This window comes from Betta splendens, chromosome 12 (assembly GCF_900634795.4).
Source record: "Betta splendens chromosome 12, fBetSpl5.4, whole genome shotgun sequence".
NCBI classification, from domain to species: domain Eukaryota; kingdom Metazoa; phylum Chordata; class Actinopteri; order Anabantiformes; family Osphronemidae; genus Betta; species Betta splendens.
Window position 1 is genome coordinate 2,311,053 of NC_040892.2, and position 23,598 is coordinate 2,334,650.

At 44.4% G+C, this 23,598-nt stretch overlaps 2 protein-coding genes across 4 annotated transcripts; one reads left to right on the forward strand and one right to left on the reverse strand.

The window, feature by feature from the left end:
- Positions 1–3,852: 3,852 nt before the first annotated feature.
- On the reverse strand, positions 3,853–16,254 carry smad2 (SMAD family member 2). Of its 3 annotated transcripts, none has more exons than XM_029169121.3 (11): positions 16,099–16,254; positions 13,568–13,964; positions 10,991–11,080; positions 10,600–10,793; positions 10,328–10,462; positions 10,055–10,117; positions 9,594–9,647; positions 9,275–9,487; positions 8,957–9,094; positions 8,288–8,432; positions 3,853–7,263 (listed from the first exon to the last, which is right to left on the reverse strand). In XM_029169121.3, exons 2-11 carry the CDS (start codon positions 13,822–13,824, stop codon positions 7,140–7,142), a joined length of 1,413 nt encoding a protein of 470 aa, XP_029024954.1. In that variant the 5' UTR covers positions 13,825–13,964; positions 16,099–16,254; the 3' UTR covers positions 3,853–7,139. The 3 variants fall into 3 exon arrangements, with proteins under 3 accessions (XP_029024954.1, XP_029024953.1, XP_029024955.1); XM_029169120.3 differs by having other exon boundaries at positions 10,043–10,117; XM_029169122.3 differs by lacking the exon at positions 10,991–11,080 and having other exon boundaries at positions 10,043–10,117.
- Positions 16,255–16,258: 4 nt separating this feature from the next.
- Positions 16,259–20,194, forward strand: si:dkey-175m17.6 (N-acetyllactosaminide beta-1,3-N-acetylglucosaminyltransferase 2). Its single transcript, XM_055513457.1, has 2 exons — positions 16,259–17,241; positions 17,753–20,194. Exon 2 carries the CDS (start codon positions 17,776–17,778, stop codon positions 19,111–19,113), a length of 1,338 nt encoding a protein of 445 aa, XP_055369432.1. The 5' UTR covers positions 16,259–17,241; positions 17,753–17,775; the 3' UTR covers positions 19,114–20,194.
- Positions 20,195–23,598: the final 3,404 nt, after the last annotated feature.

The following is a 23,598-nucleotide window of genomic DNA, read 5'->3' on the forward strand; positions in this document are numbered from 1 at the left end:
TGATCGAATCACAACTACTCTACTGTAACTTCCTAACTCAAGGCTCTTCTAGCACAGTTTCGCTGATGAAGCCGGGCTCCTGATGACAAAGAGCTGAGGCAGCGGTGGCGGAGCAACAGCTGACCTGAGAACAGCTGTGCAGCTGCCGTCCTCACGGCCGTTCTGAGGAGAAGCTGGAACGAAGGCGTTTCACGTGCACACACGTCCCTCCTGCTGCTGCAGCCCAATGGTGCCGAGTCGCTTTTGGGAGAGCGCTCAAGTCACCGGTGACCAATAAGAACGAACGGGAGAAGCTCCACTTCCTGAGTGAGCGGCAGAGACAGAGACGCTTCCTCTGAAGCTCCAGTCGCGTGGGAGCAGTTTGGCCGTCGGCGTCAAACGCTTCACTCTGAGCTGTGGTTGCTCAATGGCTGCGGCGGCGACACCTGCAGGCGCCGGCCTCGTTCCACCATGCGACCTCTAGGAGCGAACGACCCGGCCTGTTGATGAGCTGTGCACCAGTGATCGCTGCTGGAAGAACTCTCCACCAGCTCATTGTTTTGTTACTGTCGTTTGCAGAATGTGACAGTGAGCCGGAAATCTCAGGTCTGGACGCAAATGGAAACGACTCATTTCATAGACGCTGCCGCTGGACGCCTTTCCCACAGACAGCGAAGCCAGCGCCGCTCTGAGCATCTCCTGTGTGCGGTTTAATGGGAAATTAGCTGCGAATCGGAGGACGATTTTCAACGCCGGCTGCATCTGCAGCGTCGCTGTGCCACAGACCCGGTACAGAGGCGTCCCCCATTCATTTGACCACACCAGCTTCATGACTCCCTGACCTCCAGTCTATCTTTGTCCCAGTGCTGCGTTGCCACGACCCACTGAGTCAGTGGAAAACTCATTTAGGCCTAATTACATGGGCCGGGCTTCTGCCACTCTCTACTTTCTTTCACTGAAGAGGCACTTTCTTTCTTTCACCCCTTCTCCTTTCTACTTCACTCGCTCGCTGTCCTTTTCTCTTTGATCTCTCATTTCTTCTCCTCATGCTCCAGTTACAGGATCAAGGCAGCCCTGCACCACCAGTCAGCCAGAACACACACACTTGCAGGACATCCAACACTCCAGTGTGGCCAACAGGCCACAGATACACAAGTACAATGGCTTTCAGATGGAGCATTGTTATTTGCTCGGGGTCAGACATAGGTGAGAGCCCAGTCTTAATTAGCTGACATAACTTATACATGATTACTCCTCCTTAGGTCCTATGGCCACACACACACACACACACACACACACACACACACACACACACACACACACACACACCATGGAGCATGTCTAAGGTTTAGAATCCGGGGTGAGGTAGGTGAAATGTAAGGAACACTGGGAGGAACTTTATCCCGAGACGTCAGAAGGCACAAAAACAACGTCAGAAAACAAAAGTCATATTAATGATGGATGACAGTCTGGGGTCAGCGATCAGGTCGTGTGTCCGGAGCTGCAGGAGTGGAACAGGCAGGACTTTCACCTTGGGCGTACGGTCGGAAAGTATTTACACCTCCACTGATCTAAGGTCAGATCATCATCAGTGAAATTGATAGAAGTCTAAACACTAATAACTGAGTGATGCTTAAGTGGAAAAACTTTTCCTGCTGTTATGTTACTGTGAGAGTTTATGTTATTGAGCATCCTCCACCCCAACACTGTCAGGAGCAAAATGAGTGGGGACAGGTTTAATTATGGTCACAGACCAATGATAAAATATGTGCTGAAAGCCCCACAACACTTTATTAAAGGAGGACGTTCATAGGCTGTGATACTTAATTACTGTAGCTTCTATTAGTTTCAGCGTTTCGCTTGTCTGATAATTGGTCCTTGTGTTGCAATTAAAATGACCACTTGTGTTAATAATATGATTACAAGCAGCTTAATTCATACATATTAATTGCATCTTTTGTAACGAAAAACAACTCGAACACAACAGGAAACTCTATACTTTTTAACCTTTTAGTCAAAGTGATCCAATAGGACAATTTGAGTTTAGATACAAAACTTGAACCTGGATTCAGATTTTTTTTAACGACGCAGGATCTGATGCTTCAGTTGCAGAAAAAGCAAGTCTGACCAGATGTTTGGGAAAATGGATGCATGAGGTTGAAGCAACCAAGGATGGAGACAAGGATGACCCACGATGTTCAGACTTAAAATAAACGCTGGATGGACTCAGTCAGGTGTGTGACGGTTCCAGACCCAAACTCCACAGAACCACAGGAAGGACAGTTTCAGCCTCGCAACTAACAAGCAAAGCAGAGACGTCAGCGTCGGGCAGTTCATTTGTTTGGTCATTCAGCTGTTGGCTGAAAGTGACCCACAGGAACTCCTGCTTCTGCAGCCTCTGCATGAGACGGCGCGGATCCAGCGCGTCTGATCAATATCTCGCCAAAGAGCAGACGCCACAGTCACGGGAATAAATGTGCTCGCGTCTAGAAACCATTCAGAAGCTTGAACGTAAACCGAGATTCCTGCTGCGACCGCGACGGACGACGACGACTGCCACTGTTACCAGTCTATATTACACTTCCAGAAAGTTTAGGTACATTCAGGATGTGGTATTAATTTGTTTGGGAACTGCTTACTGCTCTGTGCTGTGATGGGGCTCCGGGGAAGGGAGGAGATCCAAGGCCGAACCATAAGAAGGAGGATGAGCATCAACAACAACTTAATGATGCTTTGGTAATGGAGGCGAAGCGGGTCACTTAGAGCACTCGCTCTGGCAGCAGGAACAGGAAAACCAAAAACACCCACACACACACACGATGCACCAACACACGACAAAGTGCCTCAAACACAACTGCAGCACGGGATGCGTCCAGGGAGGAAGCGCAGGGGCCGTTTCACTGAGTTTGGTGTTTGCAGAGCGACGTCCACCTGCCACAGTTCACTCTCAAAGGTTGTTTACTCCAAGTTCACCAAAGCTTTTAACTGCAGAGGTTTTTAATGCGTTTTAATGTGTCTGGGATGTTTAACTGCGAGCTCGTCATTTCGCTAAGTAGCCTGCTGCACTGCACGCAGGGAGGGGCTGGAGGCTTCCCTCGCTGACAGTAAACAAATCTAAATAATTCAAAGGGAGACATTCATGTTTTTACTTGTTATTTATCAAGCGATGTTGCAGGGTTGTCGTCCGCTGTTCGTCTGTGCAGGTGCACGTGCACAGAGAAGCATCCATAACGTAGTGGTGCCCCCTAGAGGTGGAAATCATGTGTCAGATCTGAGTTTATCTGTAGCTTATGAATGTGTTTGAATTCTGTGTGGCCAAACAGTAGTGAGGGTCTAATTCTAGGGTTATATCTCCCATAGGAACCGTTTTTAAAATACCTAAAGCCTCTGACACATATATTATGTGCTGAAAACAACAACGACAACCTACTTTAAGTATTGTATTCGTGGCAATAGCTCGGCTGGAAATATGAAGAACTCTCACGACACCGTCAACTTCACCCACTGATTCTCCGCTTCAATAATAAGAGTCTACCGCCCTCTACAGGCCGTTAGGGACAATTACACTAAACATTACCAACATCGTGGTAATTATGTGCATTTATTTATGGACTTCATGGGGTGCAAAACTACTGGCGCTTAATCGCTGTGCCTACACATTATATTCCTTTATAAATATTATACATTATTATAATAACATTATTTTACTTACAGGTGGGTCAAAGACGCATACAAACACACACAAAAACACTACGATAAATCAGTAGATTCATTAGCGAAAGACATTCGAAATCTCAAAACTATTAAAAAAAAAAGAAAAAAAAAAAAGAATGAAGTCTGGGAAACAACCAACACAAAAGACACAGAATCAGGTAAATTCAAGCAGTTTTATTAGTGTACACTGTAAGAAGTGGTCTGTATATGTATAATAGTTGGAAAGCTGGTTGCAGAAGACAGAAATCCTAACAGGTTGTTGTCTAATGGAACAGGAGCTGCTGAAGGCAAGAATGGGGAACAGTGTGGTAAATTAAAAAGTACAACTACACAAGAACGTCACTAGTGATGTGTGGAAACTACACGTTCTGCAATAGACCACCCTCTATTTAAAAAAAAAAAAGAAATCTGATTGGGGAAACAAGTGTCATCATAATAAAAAAAAATGTATTCTGTAAAAGTGGATATGTAGCCTGTGTTTAGTCTCATCTTCCATTTCCAACACAGACACTTTAGGAAGTGAGGAAACGTGGCTGCTTTTCCTGTACAATGTTAAGTGGCACTCCTTAAAAAAAGGAAAAAAAAAAAGAAACATTTTATATATAGATATAAAGGCTTTAGCTGAATTCTGGAAATATGCATTAAACAATAATGTCTAGCAATTAAAAAAAAAAAAAAACAGAATTTTCCCCCAAAATGTCACTGCATAAAAACCAAACAAAATGCATATGGGTAAATAATAATAATAATAATAATAATACGTTCTTTAAAGGAAACACTGTTTTCATTTTACCATGACCTTGGCAACTTCTAGTCAACTTCGAGTGGAAAAAAAAGACATATGGAGAGTTAGCTACACATACAGAGACACACATCACTGCATTTGGCTGGTTTCAGTGAGTATACGTTTCCTACAACTGTACAGTTTTACACAGTTTGCCTGGGTCAAACCAACAAATACCAGATTGTCCTGCAGGACCTTCATTTCCAAAACAACAATAACAACAACGACGGCAACAACAACAGTGTCAATCTTTCTGTTTGGTTTTGCTAAAGTCTTAACCCTGTATTAAAGGAAGTCGTCCATCTAAACCTTCAGTAAACCGTCATTTGGTTTTCTCCCACGTGCTGTGACGGTGAGCAGCACAGATCAGCAACGCCACGTGTTTACATGACCTTTTGTCAGGTTACAACCACATCTTGCAGAACAGGTCAAACACGTTGAATGTGACAGTATTTGTGGTAATTCCACCCGTGAGTTCAACACTGGCATAAAGCAACTCAGTAAAGGCCTCAGCTTGAAAATAATGTCTGAACATTCGTTATGCATGTAAACTTGGTCACTGCCAAATGATCTGCAGCAGCTTTTACACAGCACACAGGATGTCATGTCACTGAAGTAAGACAAGTCTTGAAAATGCAGATTTTCATATTCAGTCATTTAGAGACTTAATTATTAAGATAAAGCCTATTAAGAGTAATACTTAATATTGGTCCATGTTTGTCCAGGTGTCTGATACCGTGGAGCTGCAGGGTACGAGCTCAGCACCTCATTAAGGCAAGAAGCTGCCTTTTTAAAAGGCTGGACCAGCTTGGAAAGTCACCGCTGCCTTTACCACTTTAGCCACCAAACCAGCTTTTGAAGACGATGGTGATATCTCTGATGACTTGGCCTCTTAGCCATCAATTCAGTGAACATGTTGTATCCTATGCTACATACTTCACATATTCTCATTGAGCTGTGATCATTTCGAACAGAGGACAAGTTCTAAAATAAAATACTGAATTCTAATAAAAAGGAAGAAAAGTTTGACATTATTAAATATATTTATATATATATAAAAATACATGGGAGATACAAAAATGTAGCTAAAAGTATATGTAAAGAAAATAATAACTGTTATAATTAAGCCTGTCAATAATTAAAGCTTACATACTTTCAGTGGAAAAGATTTGGGCTAAAATGCAGATAACAGCTCATATTTAGTAAAAAAAAAATAAAAAATAAAATCACCCTCAACACTTTAAATAAGCCAAATTAGACAATATAGAAACATATGTCTTTACAGTTTAAAGTTATGGAGGATTTATTTTTTTGTACTTCTCTTGACTGGAGGGGAGGGGGCTGACATTCCTATCTGTACAATTTAAAGCGTATCTTACATCAAACATCTTTGTCAAGGATGCATAATTTGAGGCAGTGCAAGTGAAGTATTAAAGTCCCACACTGCAGGACATTTCCTATCAATACTAAAATAACAGGTGATTTTCTACAAATGTTGTGGGTTCGTATTTATGTCTGTTATAGCAGACAGTGAAGCTTAAACTCTTGGGGTCAGTCCTTTCTCTGCCCAAGTCCCACTCCAGACATTCTCTCGTTTACAAGGTGATACAACTGTAAAGAACACAATTGAGGGGAATGTTTGGAAAGGAGCAGGCGCATGCAGGGAGACGTCCAGCTGGAGAAGGATAGTGCATGTTGTAGGGCCTCAAAACAGAAATAGGGGAAAAAGTCAACCATGGATATTTCCCTATGTATTTCTTTCTTTACTGTGAAGGCGTCACAGATTTAAGCTGTTATAAAAGCTTAGTCGTTCCAGTTATCTGTAATATTTAGCACAACATTAAATAAAAAGTTATCATAAAGACTCACTTCCGTGTTTCACTTTGAACCCGCGGCACAGAAATAGCAAACATGTAATAAAAAGGAAATGTTACGGTGTGGCAGTTAGAGGGTTAATGAAGCCAAGTTTGTCTGCGTTACAGTATGAGTGTTTACATATGGAGACAGGGCATCTAATATTTGTTACAGTTGGTACAGGCCAGAATAATCAGCTCTGTGATCACAACACGACAGGGAGACGAGCAGGAAAACAAAAAGGAAGTTTGGTCATCGAAAACAAGGAGCGCTAAGGAATTGACATCCAGGCACAAAGCTGACGCTGGCTGGACTCGAGCCTAGAGTGGCAGTACTACTGTTGGTCAACCTTCTGTAAACAAATCTGGAGGCTGAGTTTCAGGTACAATGTGTAGGTAGTGAAGAGGTGATGTGGACTACAACTAGGTCACACGTTCCAGTCCAGAAACAGCTGCTGTTGTGTCAGGAGGAGACTTGGGCGCCGTCCCGCTTGCCGTTTCTGGAGCAGAGCCGCAAGAAAATACCACAAAACTTAAGACAAGGACATCACCAACTAGTCATTTTGATATTGCAGAGCGATTTCAGTTCACATGGTCCGTGATTACTGGAATGTCAGCTTGAAGTCAATCCAAAGGAGTCAAGCTAATCAGGTCCACTGTGGCGTCAGCATTAATATCCCACCGTCATCAGGCTTTCATGGTCCAGGTTCAATGCGGTTCTTCTTCTTTTAAATGTTGATAGTACATTAGTTTAAGACTGCGTGGTTGTCTCCTTCAGAGGACGCTGCCACCGTAGCAGCAGAGTGCTTTTAAGACATACTGGAGCAGCGAACTGAGGGCGAACCCATCTGGGTCAGCACCTTATCCAGCCACTGGAGGGGGCCATTGAGGTGCAGCTCTATCCAGCATGGAGTGCTGGTTACAGTCTGCCGTCTGTTGGGATAAAAAAAAAAAACAGCAAAAGGATCACGATAAAGTTCTCACTACTTTAGAGGTTTGTTCCACTGTGGCTAATTAAGGTGGCGTGGCATGAGGACGTGTCTGTTCCATACAGGTACTAGTTCTAGTTGATAGAGACAGATGACAGTGGGCTACTCAGTGTGTTGAGCCCAGGACAGGCCTGGCAGGATCACAGATTGTTACCCAGACAGGCTCCACACCAGCTTAACCCTGGCCAGTGAGGGTAAAGCCAAATCAAATCCACCAACACTGCTGTCTGGCTCTTGGGAGGCTGCAGCACAAAGCAGTACCAGGGGCAGAGCACATGTTGGATGGATGACCACAGACTGAGACAAAAGGAGGCGTTTAATGGAGGCTATAGACATGCGGTGCAGGTGGGAGTTTGCATAAGCTCAACCTTTTGTTACTGCTTTACATAGAGTACGTTGTTGATTTTTATGTATCAAAGCAGCAATAAATGAAGACAAAAACCAGGACTATCACATTTTACGGTAAAGTTTATTTAATTTATAAAAATAAAACCATATATTTATATGTAGCTAGATTACATGATAGGCCAGTCAAGTTCTTGGGATTCCACTAAATCTCGTAAAAGTAGAGTTTCACAGCTTATTCACAATAATCTGGATGAAAACAACTGTGGCATAAACTTATTTAGGTTAAAGTGCATCATCCATTTCCTAAAGATGCTGCTATTCACAGTTTTTCTGAAGTCTGGCCCATTAATCTAAAGGCCTATATGGCATCAGCCTGCGTCCAGTACAGTTACTGTATGCAAGCAGCCAATTAAGAGAAGATGTTATTCTCTTTTAATAGAAGTACTGTTAATCACTGAATGCATCCAGCGAAATAAATTTGAATTTTTAATTGCAAACCACCTTAAGAACCCTAATCACAAGCTTAGCTTTGGTCAAACAGTCAGTTTTAACCCTTTTAAACTGGGATCAATGCTGGTATACATATTATACAGAATGATTAAATATAAAACACAACACACCTGTATTCCGCTCCCCAGCCTTTGACGAAGCTCATTCTGATTGTGCACATCCTGGTAAGTTGGTAGACCGCCTCAAACCCCTGATTGACTGACTGGGCCAGCAGTGCAGCAAACTCCTGGTTGTTAAAGATCTTCAGGTTACAGCCTATAAAAGAAAACAAGCACATGGTCGATGTGACCATTTTCCTTTCTTTTAGACAATGATGGATATAGTTAATCTTATAGTTACAGATTATAGTTAGGAAATGTCTTGGAGGTCTATGAGATCCTTGTGTTGTTACAACTGTGCTTGTTCACAGCACTCATTTAGCCAAGAATCAGATGTTCAAAGTTACATGAGTACAAATGAGTCAGTGTGTGGGTGAAAGTCTGAGGGAACGTTGTGGAAGGCATTAGAACTCTTCCTCACGCTTCATCCCATCAGTATCAGGTGGAACTGTATTTTCATCATAAAAGGTGAACATTTAGGTACCAAGTTATTGTTAGTTAATACTAACTCCACTAAACTACATAGATTCACTGCTTATTTTCAAAAGCATTTCTGTGTTTCAACAAACAGGGGACTGACTCCGAAAGCTAACAATAAAAAAGGAAAAAGAAAAATTTGTCACAAGTACAGAATTAAATGCTTCAAAGGAAACATGAACAATCAGATAAGTGTGTGGGAACCTGGTGGTATCTTGCAGACGGTGGCAGGGTGCCAGCCGTATCGCTGGTTGCAGTTGGGACTCTGGACAAAGATGGCGCTATCGCTGAGGCACTCTGCGAACACCTCCCCTCCAATGTAATACAACCTCACACCTCGACCTGCCAATGGGAGACGGACAAAAGAGGAGTGAGTGACAAGAAGAAAGGAAGCTATAGGAACTAGAGGATCTATGTGGACGATTCACGTGTGCACTAAAAGAAAATCATCCAAAGTGGTGATTTACTAATAAAACCACCTCACACTGAGTACACGCGGTACTTCTAAGTGTGTACTTGTACCTATATGTCTCCGTGTCATTTCAACAGTTGCGTTCCGGTTAACGTTGCTGAGGAGCCCAAGACAGAACCGCTCAGAATTAGAGGGGTCAGTGAAGCCATCAACTGTGAGAGACGGCTGCGATGCGTGGAAGGTCTCTCCAACCCGCTGGTTTAACTCGTAGTAGGCTATGGAGCACCAGAAGGCTGGTTCACTGTATGTGACGGGCTGGAGGTCTGAAAAGACAATCCAAGAGGACACGTTTTACATCTGCATGACTTTAACAGTCTGTTTTTTATTTCTCCCCAGGTCTAATAAACATACACCTGTCCCTGCACTTACCCAGGCCATGACTGACAGGTGAGAGGGTGCTTGGTGACATTTCTGCTGGTGAACCTGTGAAGGAGAAGATGTTTTCGCATTAAATGCAATTCATTTACATAGTGCCAATTCACAGGAAACATTTACAATGTAATATTTAAAGACCTTATGAAAAGGAAAACCTTAATTTAATGCCATATTACAGCAATACTGAATAAACTGAATAAAAAGACTTTAGCCTATTCTTCCACAGTGAAACTATTTCCCCTGTAGTGGAGGTCCTACAGTGTCACCTTCCCGAGATTTGCTTTTGTTGTTGATTTTTAGGGTTCTGGCCCTGTTTAATGGTCATCTGCCTCGCCCGGTTGGAGTGAGGACATGTGGAGTGCTATATAGATTCAGATCATTGCCATATCATCCACCCCAGTAAAATGCATAATGTACACTAGCATAGCACTGGACTAGTCTACCTGATTCCATACTTTGATTCATCTGCTGGTCACTAGTTTCTCCATCTTCGCTAATGTATCCAGGAGGAGGAGTCTCTGTACACACAAACAAAAAAAAAAAACAATGTCATTTAAGCACATTGTTATAGATTTGATATCACCTGAATGTTTCATTTCAACATAAAATGTTGTGTGCGTTTGGTCACAGGTAGAACTGAAAATCACCACCAAGACAGGCAGCTTGAATTCAAGGTGATAGGAAAAAAAATTAATAAAAAGGGGCTCCTTCTTGCCCCGCATACGTACCTGGTATGTAGTTATTAGGTGGGTCTATGCCAGCAGGGAAGTTGGTGTTTTCAGGAATGGAGTTTGTAAAATCGTCTAGAGGAGGAAGCTCTGTCAGAATTTCTGTATGACGTGGTACCAGCACTGGGGGAAGTACTGGGGTGAGAAGGACAGAGGAAGACGGTATATTCAGTAAAAGTTGACCTTAGAACTCTCATTACAGACTTGTTGGAGAGCACCTTTAGCGGCACTCAGCAAAACCACTTTCACAAACACACTAACAAGGGCTTTACCAGGCGTCTCCACTCTCTGGTAATGGTAGGGATTGACACACACTTCATCCTTCTTGAGGTTAAAGGCGTACTGGCAGCTGTCGATAGCGCGCAGCTCATGGTGACTGTGAAGGTCGGGCCATCTCCACAGGCGGCAGTAGATGACGTGGGGCAGGCCCTTACGATGGGACACCTGGAGACGCCCATCCAGTGACCTGAGGGTTGGGAGAGAGGACAGCTTGTGTGTATCAAGGCAATATACTGTATGTGTGTGTATTCGATATTGTATACTCAGTGTAAATACTTCCTCTGAAACAACTATAAAACTCTGCTTCTTTGCAAAACACAGCGCCAGCACCCTTTTGCTTCTGTTTCAGGTATAGGCTTAGTGTGTTCATGTGGGTGTAATCACCTGCTGTGGTCAGGGTATCCATACATGCCTGCAGAGTCCCACTGCTCTATCGTGTGGCCAGAGCCCAGACCCCACAGATCTGAGCAATTGCTTTAGACACAGAAACACGCGCACACACACACACAGAGATACATGCATACACACATACACACACACACACACACACACAAAGACAGGTGCAAATGGATAAAAATAAAAGCAAAAAGATGGTAAGTATGAAATGTGTCATTCCAAATTACTAGAATGAAATCATCACAGGTATTTAGAGCTGAAAGCAAAATAACAGGTAGATGATGTGATGTGGTGCAACCAGGTGATGCGAAGGAACATTTAGATGAAAGATGGTTCCGTGACTGACTTTCCTGATCACACGAGGGCTTGAAGGTGGACATGAGTTTTTCTGATTATTTTACATTTACTTACATTATGATAATGCAGGTATCATGTTTCGGTGCCATGACGAGGAGTGTGATGCCATACAACATGTTACACAACACACATCTGCATGTAAATGGAGGACATTCAAAGCAATTGAATAGGACACAAAATGTGTCACTTCATGTACACACGTGTACATAAAGTGTGAATGACTGAAGGGACACATCCCCACTGCTGACAAGCTCTTCTCTGAAGTTTTTTCGATGCATACAATAAAGAATGAGGAGAGGGTTCTCTGATCCAGCCAAGTAATTGCCAGACCTGTCTGTACAAGACCGGCTATCTCGACACATATCACTGTAGGTGCACAAGCCCCAAGTATACGATCTCCAGACACAGCCAGTGTTTTGTCATCTTCCTTTTCTGACTTAAAGGTCACAGGTTCAATCACTAGTGTCTGCCTTTCAAAAGCTCCCTTTAGTTTTAAATTAACTCAAAACAAGAAAAATATGTGGGAATCACAAGTTATTCTTTTGCTGAAACTACATAATGAGGACATTTTCAGCCACAGCTGAAGCATAATGTTTTACAAACATCCAGGCTTTATCTCTCTGAGGTCACCCAGCTACCCGTGCCTGCTATCTCTAGACACAGTTGAGCTGTTGCACTCTTCCTGTCACAGATTTCTACAAAGCCTTACACCTGCTATCTGCCGACAGTGCTCCAGACACCGCTCTGACATCCCCCGCCACCCGACAACTACAAGAACCAGTCATTTATCTTGGCTCAACCCTCCGTTTGTGTTCAAAGCATGGAATGCTATCTGCAAACTATTAATTCATTTAGCCAAATTACTGACAAGTGAAATTCAGTTCACAATGTACTATTGCATATTTTACCTTTGCCCATTACACTCTCTCTTGTTCCGTTCTCTAACTTTAGCACTTACAGATTGTACTGTATGCATGTCGATATGCATGGATGCATTAAGACTGTCAGGGTTCATGCTCACCCAGCACCTGCCATGACTGCACATGTTCCTGATCACTGAACTGTCAAACAGTATCTTACAGTGGCAAGTGAGACAATTTGTAGTTGAGGTGTGTTAAGTATGGCAAAAGAAATGACAATTTCCCTACAGGGATTCATTAATTATTGATACTTTATAATTAAGAGACTAAAACAGAGACAAAAAATCTAGACGGGGTAGATTACACTGAAAATTTGAGAAGGGAAGCTCATAAAATCTTCACGGAGCAGCTTCGTTATCCTCTCTTTCTGCTCATACTTCATTCTGCTCAGGTTGACTGACATTAATCACATGCTTCTCCTGTGACTTTGCCACTTTTGTCACGATAAGGTTTCACTCGGTTCATGCAGCTAATAGTGATGCAACAGAAATCTATACTGAAAAGCCACATGATATGTGACTAACATAAAGAGTATTAGCAGGTCTGGGTGCACAGTCTACAACCTTTGTCTGTTGGTGAGCGACATGGCTCAAGGCTAACATAAGGCCATGCTAAGAACAGTACCAGTAGAAGTGCCAAGTACTTCATTAAGCAGAGTGTGCAATGTCGAGCACCAGTCCAAACACTTATTCAATTACTCATCCATTCTGTTGTCAAGGGTTACACAAATGTGTGCCATCAGTTAGACACAACAACATTTGGCACTTTCCTGTTGCAGGTCTCTTGCAGAACAACATGGATATTTTGATCCATCTTAAACTTCATTTACAGAAAAACAATGATGCTGCACAGTTTTGCTGCTTCTATAAATTAACCTGATTAAGAAATAAACTTAATGTAGTTGAAGTTACATGTTAAGACGCAGCCTCACTGCTCACAGTGTGGAAACATATACAGATTTTTTGCACGGTGTCAACACAAGTGAAGTATGGTTGGCATCATGTGTCGGGTATCCGTTTCCTACAGTGGGTTTCACTTCTGCTCTCTTGCTAACCTATGGCACAACGGAATGGGGAAGAGCACCCACTGTTGCTCAACAGAGACCTTTCTTTCAGAAAGTATGTGTGTCCCTCTCACTTTCATGTGTGTTGGTGCGACTTACAGGCCTGATGTCTTTTGGTATTGTGGTTCACCCGTGCATAAGGACTGCGGATGTGCAAATAAAAGCACAGCTGGAAGGCTGGAAGTGTGTGTGTTCTGAAGCTGTGCACACATGTCCACGTCTTACCTGGGTATGGTGACACACTTCGTGTTGCTGTTCTGAGTGCTGATCGCCTTCTCCAGCTCGTCAAGTTGCCCGGTCTTCTTCAGCTTCTTCACCAGGCTCTTCACAGCTTTTTCACACCACTTCTCCTCCTGCCCGCCTCCATTCTGCTCCCCTACTCCTCCTATGCCACCTCCTGCTCCTCCACTTCCAGCTGGAGTCTTCTTCCATCCCAGGAGGCGTTTAACTACTGGGGGGGTGAAGGGAAGGATGGAGGACATAGTGGCTTGTGTGTTTGTTTGGGTGTGTGGGACAAAAAGGTGAGGGGAAGGGGGGCACAGAGTTGATGGTTCGTCTGAACTCCAGTTGGAGATCTGAGAAAATGTCTGATGTATTTTTGGCTAATCAGAACCACAACATTCTTAAGGAATGTTGACAGACACGAGATGAAAAGAAAAAACAAAAGGGTGGGGAAGGGCGTACATTTTAAGAATTTTAATTAACAGAGGAGAGAAGAGGAGAGAAAAAAACAAGGTAAAAGACGCATTAAAAATTTTCAGCACCAATAGTCAGACAATTAATGAAGCAGCAGGGTGATAAACAAGTCAGTCCAAAGCTTTCTTTGAAATGACGACAATTATACCCACACATCCAGACTCAAACTGTTCTTTTTGTTTTTTCCCAGAGCTTTAACCATCGTACTGATCTGCTGCTAAGTTTCCCACCATGTACAGTACTGTACCAACCAGCCAACAGTCATAACACTACAACAACCAGCACAGTCTTTAAGCATTAAGAGAGTCTGGTTTATAGTCAGCAGTTGTTTCTGTGTTGATCAACCAGTGATAATGCGCGCACACACACACACGTACACACCAGAATTTGTACAAATATCTTCATTCGGCTTTGGCAAGTTTTCAGTAAACAAATGGTCAAAATATTGCTTTTAGGGTTAAGGTTGTATAGAAAGCTTCATTAGAAAAAAACAACAAAAAACAAAAATATTTTACATGATCTCATGAGACTAGTGTTAAACCATTAAAAAAAACAACAAAAAAAACTGTGTGAGAGATTGTGTTGAACCCCAGCCTTGAACATGGTCCTCTAGCCTTGACAGAGGACGCATGCTTCCTCATTAACACCAACTACGAGTGTTAGAAGTTTGACTGATAATCTGAAGAAACAATCAGTCAATCGTTTTAATACATTCACATTCTCAACAATAACTAAGCACTCAGGCCCAGAGATGAGCTCTCAATTACACGTGTATCGTTATACTCGGTTGGAGCTCTCGCTTCAATGCCAGGAGCCGTTTCTACTCCCACCTAATGAAGACACACACACTCAGACTGTGCTAACACAGGTGAGATCGGCACAGAATACTGTAGATGAATTATTAAATCGAATTTGAAAGCCGATCGGTTTCCCTGCACCCAGTGCTCTCACAACAGAAACATCATAGTAGTGCAAGGGGCCGCTGATCACTGAGACTTAAATAAAGATGCAGATTTCACAAGGCAGATCTCGAGGGATAACTGTCGTTACTCTGAAAGTCCAAGCTCCTTCTCAGAAGGAATTTTATAGGCTTAACCCCTGGACTGCTTACTATTACTGCAAGAGTATGAATGGTTTTCAGGAGAGTCAGACTGTTCCTGTAAAAAATTAATTAGTGTCTTTGTGCCTCTAGTTATTGGTTATTTTTCACACAATCGATCAGTCATAATCTGTAGTTTATTTCTTCCAATAGCTTTTGAGAAAAGGCACTGATAAGAGTCAGAACGAAAACGTGTGCGTGTATATAATAGTGTACGCCTTCATTTGAGGTGATTATTAGGCAAAATAAACGATCGATTACAATCATATTTGTGGACACATCTATTGTTAATGGTTAGTACACAAAGGCGACGTCTGAGCGAACCCCTTGAACAGCTAAAGCCCTTCATGTTTGGGGCGAATATGGACAAAACCTTGCCATGAAGCCGCTCGAAGTGAACACAAAGTCTTGATGTAACGGTAAAAGGAACAAAAAGCACCGAAACGCGCTGATATGGCTGCAATGTATACGTCTGGTTGAAATGCTGACCACAGCTATCAGGGCCTTGTGGGCAAAACAAGCACGCTTATTTTGTCTGCAAAGCCTCGGATTCTTGTGAGAAACTGAGTGCTTGGGTTACTTCTCCTGGACCCATACACATTTATGCTAACAAACGCACGACTTGGAAAATGAGCTAGTTTGCGCTACTAACGGCGATTTCACGCGCACAACCGACGGGCGCAGACTTTGACGGAGCGACTTCGTTTCTCTGCCGAGAATCATTTATTCGCATTTGCGTTGAACAGTTACTGTGAAAATATTCAGGTTTCTTTTGTCTCGAAATGACTGACAGCCCCCCCCCCCCCCCCCCTTCTCCTCCCCTCGCCTCCTAAAAAAACAAAAAGAGTACGAAAAATCCGCTAGCAAGCTTGCTACTTTGTGTGACAGACAAATAAACAGGTCCGTTGCATGTTCTGTCGCTTACAAATCTAATCTATTTCATTGTTAAAAACACACTTACCAGACCACGAGGTGAGACGCCGCCGAACCGTAACTCAAGTATCTGTCAGGAAAGGTTGCTTGTTCATTTTAAATGCATCCAGTGAGACTTTAAAGTGTATTTTCCACCTCCGAGCCGCCGGGATGATTTCAAACTCAACCAAACGTGTATCGCTTCATGCAAAAATATAAACGGCAACACGACGCCATATTGTCCCGCCCCCCTCTCTTTCCATTGGCCGGATCCTGGGGTTTAGCGGATAAGCCGTTCCCATAATGGTTTTCTATTCGCTGAAGGTCGTGTCTGTCATACCTTTTTACGTACGAAGGTATGTCGGTGATGTTTATCTGTACCTTGATGGTACCTTGATTGTCCTCTCGTAATAGGACAACATAGTAAATGTACATGAACAGCATAACATAAATGAAATATAGACTCATGTATGAAACGCCAACAAACCATGCGCGTGGCCAAGTGGTTTTGTAGTGCAAATATGCGAATTGCAGTAATAATAAAACTAAATCAACGCGTAATTACACAGCACTAAAACTCAACAAAATTTAATCTCTCTCTCTCTCTCTCTCTCTCTCTCTCTCTCTTTCTAGTATAGACTACACTAACCCATCTAAAATGGATGGACTCGACTTGACTATATTCTAACTTAACTTTAAACTTAAATCCGGACCGTTTTATGCCCATAGAAATCACGAGCTTTTCGATTGGGTCGAGGTTTCATAGACCATTTGGCCACATAAAATATGGAAATATGTAAATCTGCGCCTCCAGCACCTGCATGCAAATGTCGCTCTGGCTGTGGAGCAATCCGTCCCTGGTGAACCCGCATCACCTCCCATGGTTAAAGCGGTCAGTGTGCGCTGGAGGTGGAGGCGACGCCGCGTCCCCAGCGCGGTGCCACGAGGACGCATGCTCCGTGCGTCTGCAGCCCCACCTGGGACCTGTTGCTCCGCTGTGGGTGTTGCTGCGTGGAACGGACGCCGGGCGTGGATTTAGAGGATGCTGCCTGCTGCCACCCATCGCTACGGACACAGGTGCCATGTGCGCAGATCTCCCGTTTAGGATCTAAAACCAAGCCGGATGACACAACAAGAACAAGACCCGGACTCCACTTGACCGTGTCTGTTACTTCGAACAGTTCATTGACTCGTAAGTCATTTTACGCTGTCTTTACTTATAGTAGTGGAGTTTGGCACCGAGATGAAGCAACGACAGCAAAACATAAAAAAAAACAACTTTATGTTGGATATGTTGGAGATTCGAGGCTGTACAAATGTGAATTTATATTGTGCATCTAGTAAGATTACATCATAATAAGAAAATAAGAATAAATATCAAGAAATAATATCAAATCCGTGTAGGGTGTGAATCTAAAATGTACATTAAACGTTTAAAAGCTCAGAAGAGCAGGAGTTTATCCACTGGATTGTGTATTACATGTTCCACACTGTCCACAGGGGCCGTGTGCTTAGCGGCAGGTAGAGACAGGATGATGCTGAGAGTGTAGACGGAGCAGATAATAACCCTCACTGGACCATCACCAGGGAGACTAAGACCCCAGAGGACCGACTGCAGCTGTAAAAATATCTTAGACGGCTCAATGTCATGCACGTTTGTATTATTATGTGTATTGAGTATATTCCTTTTTCGCCGTGGACAGGTTAAATCGTTACACCACGGGAAATGGGCAGATTCTGCAAATGCAATGGGAGACTGCTGTGCATGTGCATGCTGCCTTGTATGATGACCTGCCACCTTCTCATTTACATCGCCGTCTCCATATTCGTCACCATCTCCTACTCTCCCCCCAAGATAAACCTCCACTATGTCGCCCCGGGGGTCACCGCTAACTCCTCCGCGTTGTCCTCGCACCCGCGTGGACCCTTCTGGAACCTGCGTCTCGAGGACAGTGCGCTGTGGAACCAGTTGCAGCACGTGTGGGACCGTCGGCACAACCCGTTACTGCGCGGAAACCGAACCGGGCTGTTAAAGCCAAACGCCAAGACTCCAGACGCCGAGGATGAATGTGTGTCCGACTGTGAGTCACACAAGTGTTCAGTCCCTGCGATGCTGGATTTCAGCAGCCTCCCTGAGCACATGAAGGCATTTGTCACGGCCATGCACTGCAGGGAGTACCCGCTGCTCATCAATCAACCATCTATGTGCAGGAGGAACAACAGCAGCGCAGACCTGGACACCCCCATGCTCCTCATCGCAGTCAAATCCCAGGTGGGGAACTTTGAGAACCGACAGGCCATCCGCGAAACGTGGGGCCGCGCTGGGTTTGTGAAGGGGGAAACCAGTAGGAAGGGGGGCCTGGTGCGCACAGTGTTTCTACTGGGGAGGCAGGATTCGAGCACGGGCCCCCACCCAGACCTGAAGAACCTCCTGGACCTGGAAAACCAGAAGTATCAGGACATCCTGCAGTGGGATTTCAGAGACTCCTTCTTCAACCTGACCCTCAAAGACTTGCTGTTCTGGAGTTGGCTCCAGAAACACTGTCCCACCGCCGTCTTCGTGTTCAAGGGCGACGACGACGTCTTCGTGCGGACGGGGGCCCTGCTGGATTACCTGCACAAGGAGTGGGAGGAGCACAGCCTGTGGAGAGCCTATACAAATGAAAGCCAAATGAATCTGATTGTGGGGGATGTGATCAACAACGCGATGCCCAACCGCGAACCGTCCACTAAATACTACATCCCCGAGCGTTTCTACCAGGGCGTGTACCCCCCCTACGCCGGGGGGGGCGGCGTTGTGTACTCAGGCTCACTCGCACTGCGGTTGAAGGAGGTGTCGGCCAAGGTGCGCCTTTTCCCCATCGACGACGTGTACCTGGGCATGTGCCTGCACAAACTGGGCCTCTCGCCGAGGCACCACCCGGGGTTCCTGACCTTCGACCTCCCGGCGGCCGAGCGGTGGAACACCTGCGCGTACAAATCGGTCCTGATGGTGCACAGACGCAGCCCCAAGGAAATGCTGGCGTTGTGGAAGCAGCTCCAGGATCTGTCCAGTCAGTGCTGAGGCTCGTTTGCATGTCAAATCGGATCCACTGAGTGCAGGGTGAAGATGGAACCGCACTCATTTGGGCCACGCGATGCAGCTTCATGTCAAAGGGCAGCAACGCTGGGGCCACATGTAACACTAAGACGCTCATCTACCTCAAGGGGTACTTTCATTTTGAGGCTTTGCAGATTAAGGACCTGTCCTGACACCTTATGAATCCAGGATGTGTTTGGACGCTTGTAAATACTCTTCTTTCTTTATTTTACTGTCATGTGAAGAAACCCCTGTGTTATTGTATCCTATATGTTGATCAAATGCATCTAATCCTTAAGTCACGCTAGTTTTCATGTGAGACCTTTAATGACTTGGACATTGACTTTGAAAGTTAGCATTGATCTGGAACAGCACATGGTAACTTTTAAAATTGCCTGTCATTCACACTTTGTAAAGAAAAAACTTAATAACCACATCAAACAGAATGAGTCACAATGAATATCAACAACTCTCAAATGATTCTTGCCTGAACCTGAAGGGAGGAAGCTTCTTGCAGCTGTGACTGTTACCATCATTGCCATGAACTGTAATATTTTTAGTCAATAAATAATTCTATGAAAAATAATTTTTGTTTTGTTTTGTTTATTTTTTTAAATGAACGTGAGCTGAGACTAATTAGAAGCTGACCTTTGCTTACAATAATGAAATCTCCAGAAAAATACTGAAATGCTTTTTCCATCCCTGCTTCACATAAATGTGCTCTGCTTTGCATGCAATTGTTTAAACAAGCATGGTAAATGTGATGTTCCATGATGGTTGTGGTATGATGGTATGTTTTGTGCAGAATGCAAAATGACTTGTGTTGTATTTGGATGGCAAATTTAATGAGGAGAAATAATAGTTGTAGGAGCAAAACCAAAGCATGGATTTGTGTGTGTATATAAAAAGCATATAGAAAGTGTGTGTGTGTGTGTGTGTGTGTGTGTGTGTGTGTGTGTGTGTGTGTGTGTGTGTGTGTGTGTGTGTGTGTGTGTGTGTGTGTGTGTGTGTGTTTGTGTGTGTGCGTGCATGCATGCGTGCGTGTACTTGTAGTTACATCAAAGTGAGAAACGTATTTTCCTACCAAAGTGAGGACATTTTGGCCAGTCCTCAGTTCTTTGAAGGTCTGTTTGAGGGTTAAGATTTGATTTTAGGGCTGAGGTTAGAATTGAGTTTTGGTTCGGATTAAAGCAAAGGTTAGACGTCTGTCTTTAGTTGTGATGGTTGGGTGAGGGGGTAGAGAGGCATTATGTCAATGGAGGTCCTCATTTCCATGTGAGTACAAGAATGTGTGTGTGTGTGTGTGTGTGTGTGTGTGTGTGTGTGTGTGTGTGTGTGTGTGTGTGTGTGTGTGTGTGTGTGCCTGCCTTGCCTTCATTGCATTAGTCTGTCTCGTCTGGATTCCATCATCGATTTTGGTGCTAATGTGCAGACAGTGGTTGGAGTAAAATGTACTTATTGAAGATGAACAGTCCATCCAAGAAAAGCATGAGGAACTTTACTGATCTGCCAAACACTGAGGCAATATGTAAGTACTGCCTTTTGGATTAGCTACTATTGTGTCAAATGACATCTAGTGTTGATATCCTGTATTTACAGCAGGGATCCTGACAAACTGACCTGCTGTGTAGCTCCACTCTCCGGAACAACAGCACCACCTGGTGGAATGTTGTGGTATCGGCACGTAACGTCGGGAGCTGCTCCTGGTAGAATAGAAATGCTGGATGGTCCCCGTGCCGAACCAGCATCACAAAAGTCATAGAGGTGAATAGCTGTTCCTCCATCTCATAACAAGACGACTCAACACCACTCTGAAGCGGTGGGACGACAGGGAAGAAGCAGGGCGACGACAAAGGCTTGTAGAGACAGCAGGAGTTCAGCAGGAGTAGATCTGCCTGAAGGCCTGAACCCTGAAGCCCTGAAGTTGCAAAGCTCCACATGCAGTCAGTCTGAGCTCAGAGTGTGGAGGAGGCTGAGAGAAAGCTGACTGTCAGGAGTAGCTGGTCACTTGGATCTTGTGTTGAAGTTTGTCCATCAGCTCCAGAATGGAATAATGTAAAAGTGATGTTTCTTGCTTGAATTGTACAGTAATATAAACAAAAATAGCTTTTATACATGTTCATCACTAGTTCTCAGACTATTAAACTATGTCCTTTTATTTTACATTTTTCATTTATTGTTTGTTTTTGCATATTGACATTTCCAAGCAGCCTTTTCTGTTCAGTTATGTCTATATTTGTCCACTAGGTGGTAGCATTTCCATTCACAAACATTCCCAGGGTTTACGCGAAGCGTTCGGCGGATTACCTTTGATCATTATTCATAACAACCAGAAACAAAAATCTACTAATACAATCACCAGTATAGATTTGCAGAGCTTGATGAGTACATGAACAGAAAGACTGGAAACATTTCTCTATGTAATGTGTCTATACTTAGTTCTTGTAAAAATATAGAATAGAATAGAATAATTCTGGACATAATTTAATTAACACCAGGGTAAACGTTACACATTTTAAGCATTTTTGCACATGGTATATAGCGTCGTTCCCTATGGATGTAAATAGGTACAAGTAGGTCAACGCTGAAGCCAAAATTTAAAACCACAGTTAAAAAAAATAAGATGATGAAACCTGGACTGGGAAACACAGCGCTTCGCTGCTCGGGGATATTGTGTCAAGGCTGGTGTCAATATTTTTGACACATAAAGAGAATATATGAGTTTTTAATAATATATATATATTTTTTGGCGTTCACCTTTGGATGAACTCCCCAAACTGAAGGCGCGGTGGGTGAGACGAGCAGAGAATGAAAGCCAACAAAAATAGACGAAGGCTGAGGAGGAGGAGGGAGAAGGAGGAGAAAGCACGGCTTAGCTCCATATAAATCACTGGCGCTGTTCTCCTAATGCTGATTGCATGCACAACAAACACACCTACACACACACACACACACTTGGGCACAAAGTCGCACTTCCTTGTTCCTGTCTTAGGTTGTCCCCCATGGAGATAGTTTTTAATGCACCATAATCCCCCACTTTTCCCTGAATACATAAAAGAGACATCCTTCTGTCTGTGTAAGTGCTTCTGACGGCCACCGGCTTGTCACAAACACACACACACACACACACACACACACACACACACACACACACACACACACACACACACACACACACACACACACACCCGTGCTCATCAACATGCAGTTATTCCTTTGGCGCTTGATCGCAGGCTGTTAATTGGCTGCCAAGCAGAATGTACGTACGCGTGCGCGCGTGTGTGTTTGTGTCTGCACTGCAGAGCCGGGCGCTCACACATTCCCGTCACGTTGCTGAGCCTCGATTAAGACGTTGCTCCAGTTTTGAACAGACAGACGTGTGGGGAGGAGGCAGAGCGAGGGGGGGTGGGGGGCACCAGAGGAGTCGGGAGAAGGAAGCAGAGGTGATGAGGTGGGACTCGGCAACGAGGGAAAGCGAAGGGCGAGCGAGAGAGAGAGAGAGAGAGAGAGAGAAAGAGAGAGAGAGAGAGAGAGAGAGAGAGAGAGAGAGAGAGAGAGAGAGAGAAAAGAGAGAGAGAGAGAGAGAGAGAGAGAGAGAGCGAGCTGGTGAAATGCTGCAGCGGTTACAGCATCTGGAAACGATAACGCTCCTGAACGTGGACCTTATCGCTCTCATAGTTGCAGAACAAGTGGCTCAGACGCATGCACGAAGCCAGACGCGCGCGGTGAAACTCGGCCCCCGGAGGCCAGCGCGACCCGACGGACCCTTTAAAGGTGCTGCGTTCAAGTACCAGCGCTCATCTGACCGCCGGCTGAACGGGACGTGTTCCAACCGTGGAACCGGGGGAACATCATTAAAAGTAAACTCCTGAAATGAGAGTGAACTCAGAACCGCACACAAGGGAGCAACACACACAAAGAGCTGCGTCCAACGTGAGAGAAAATAAACGCGCCTAGTAAGAGAACACATTTAAATAAGACAAACAGAGTGATGGGCGATGATGCGCAGGTTAGAAACTGCTTCTTTTTGGCTGGTGCCCTAATGAAGCCATGAGAGACTCCTCGACGTTTCTGGGTCACACTTTACGCAGAGCTGCAGCGCAGCTTATGCCGCAGATCGCCTGTTATGTAACGGAGCCGCGGAGCGAGGCCGACGACGGGCGGCGCCTCCTCCGACGCCCGCGGACGCGCTCCTCCGACGCCCGCGGACGCGCTCCTCGCCGCCGTCCGTCCGTCCGTCTGTCTGTCTGTCTGTCACACACACTCTGGCTGCAGTCATGTTGTCGCTTCGCAGCTGCAGCTTCAACGCGCCGCCGCTGCCAAGTCTCCATCGACAGCAATATTTTGGTTTGAATTGGAAAAACTTCATTATTTCTGCACTTATGGCTGATGGCGACTGCTCCTTGTTTGAACTGTTGGTTAATTAAATATCCTGTTGTTTTTTCTCTCCTTCAGTGACTTTGAGCTTTC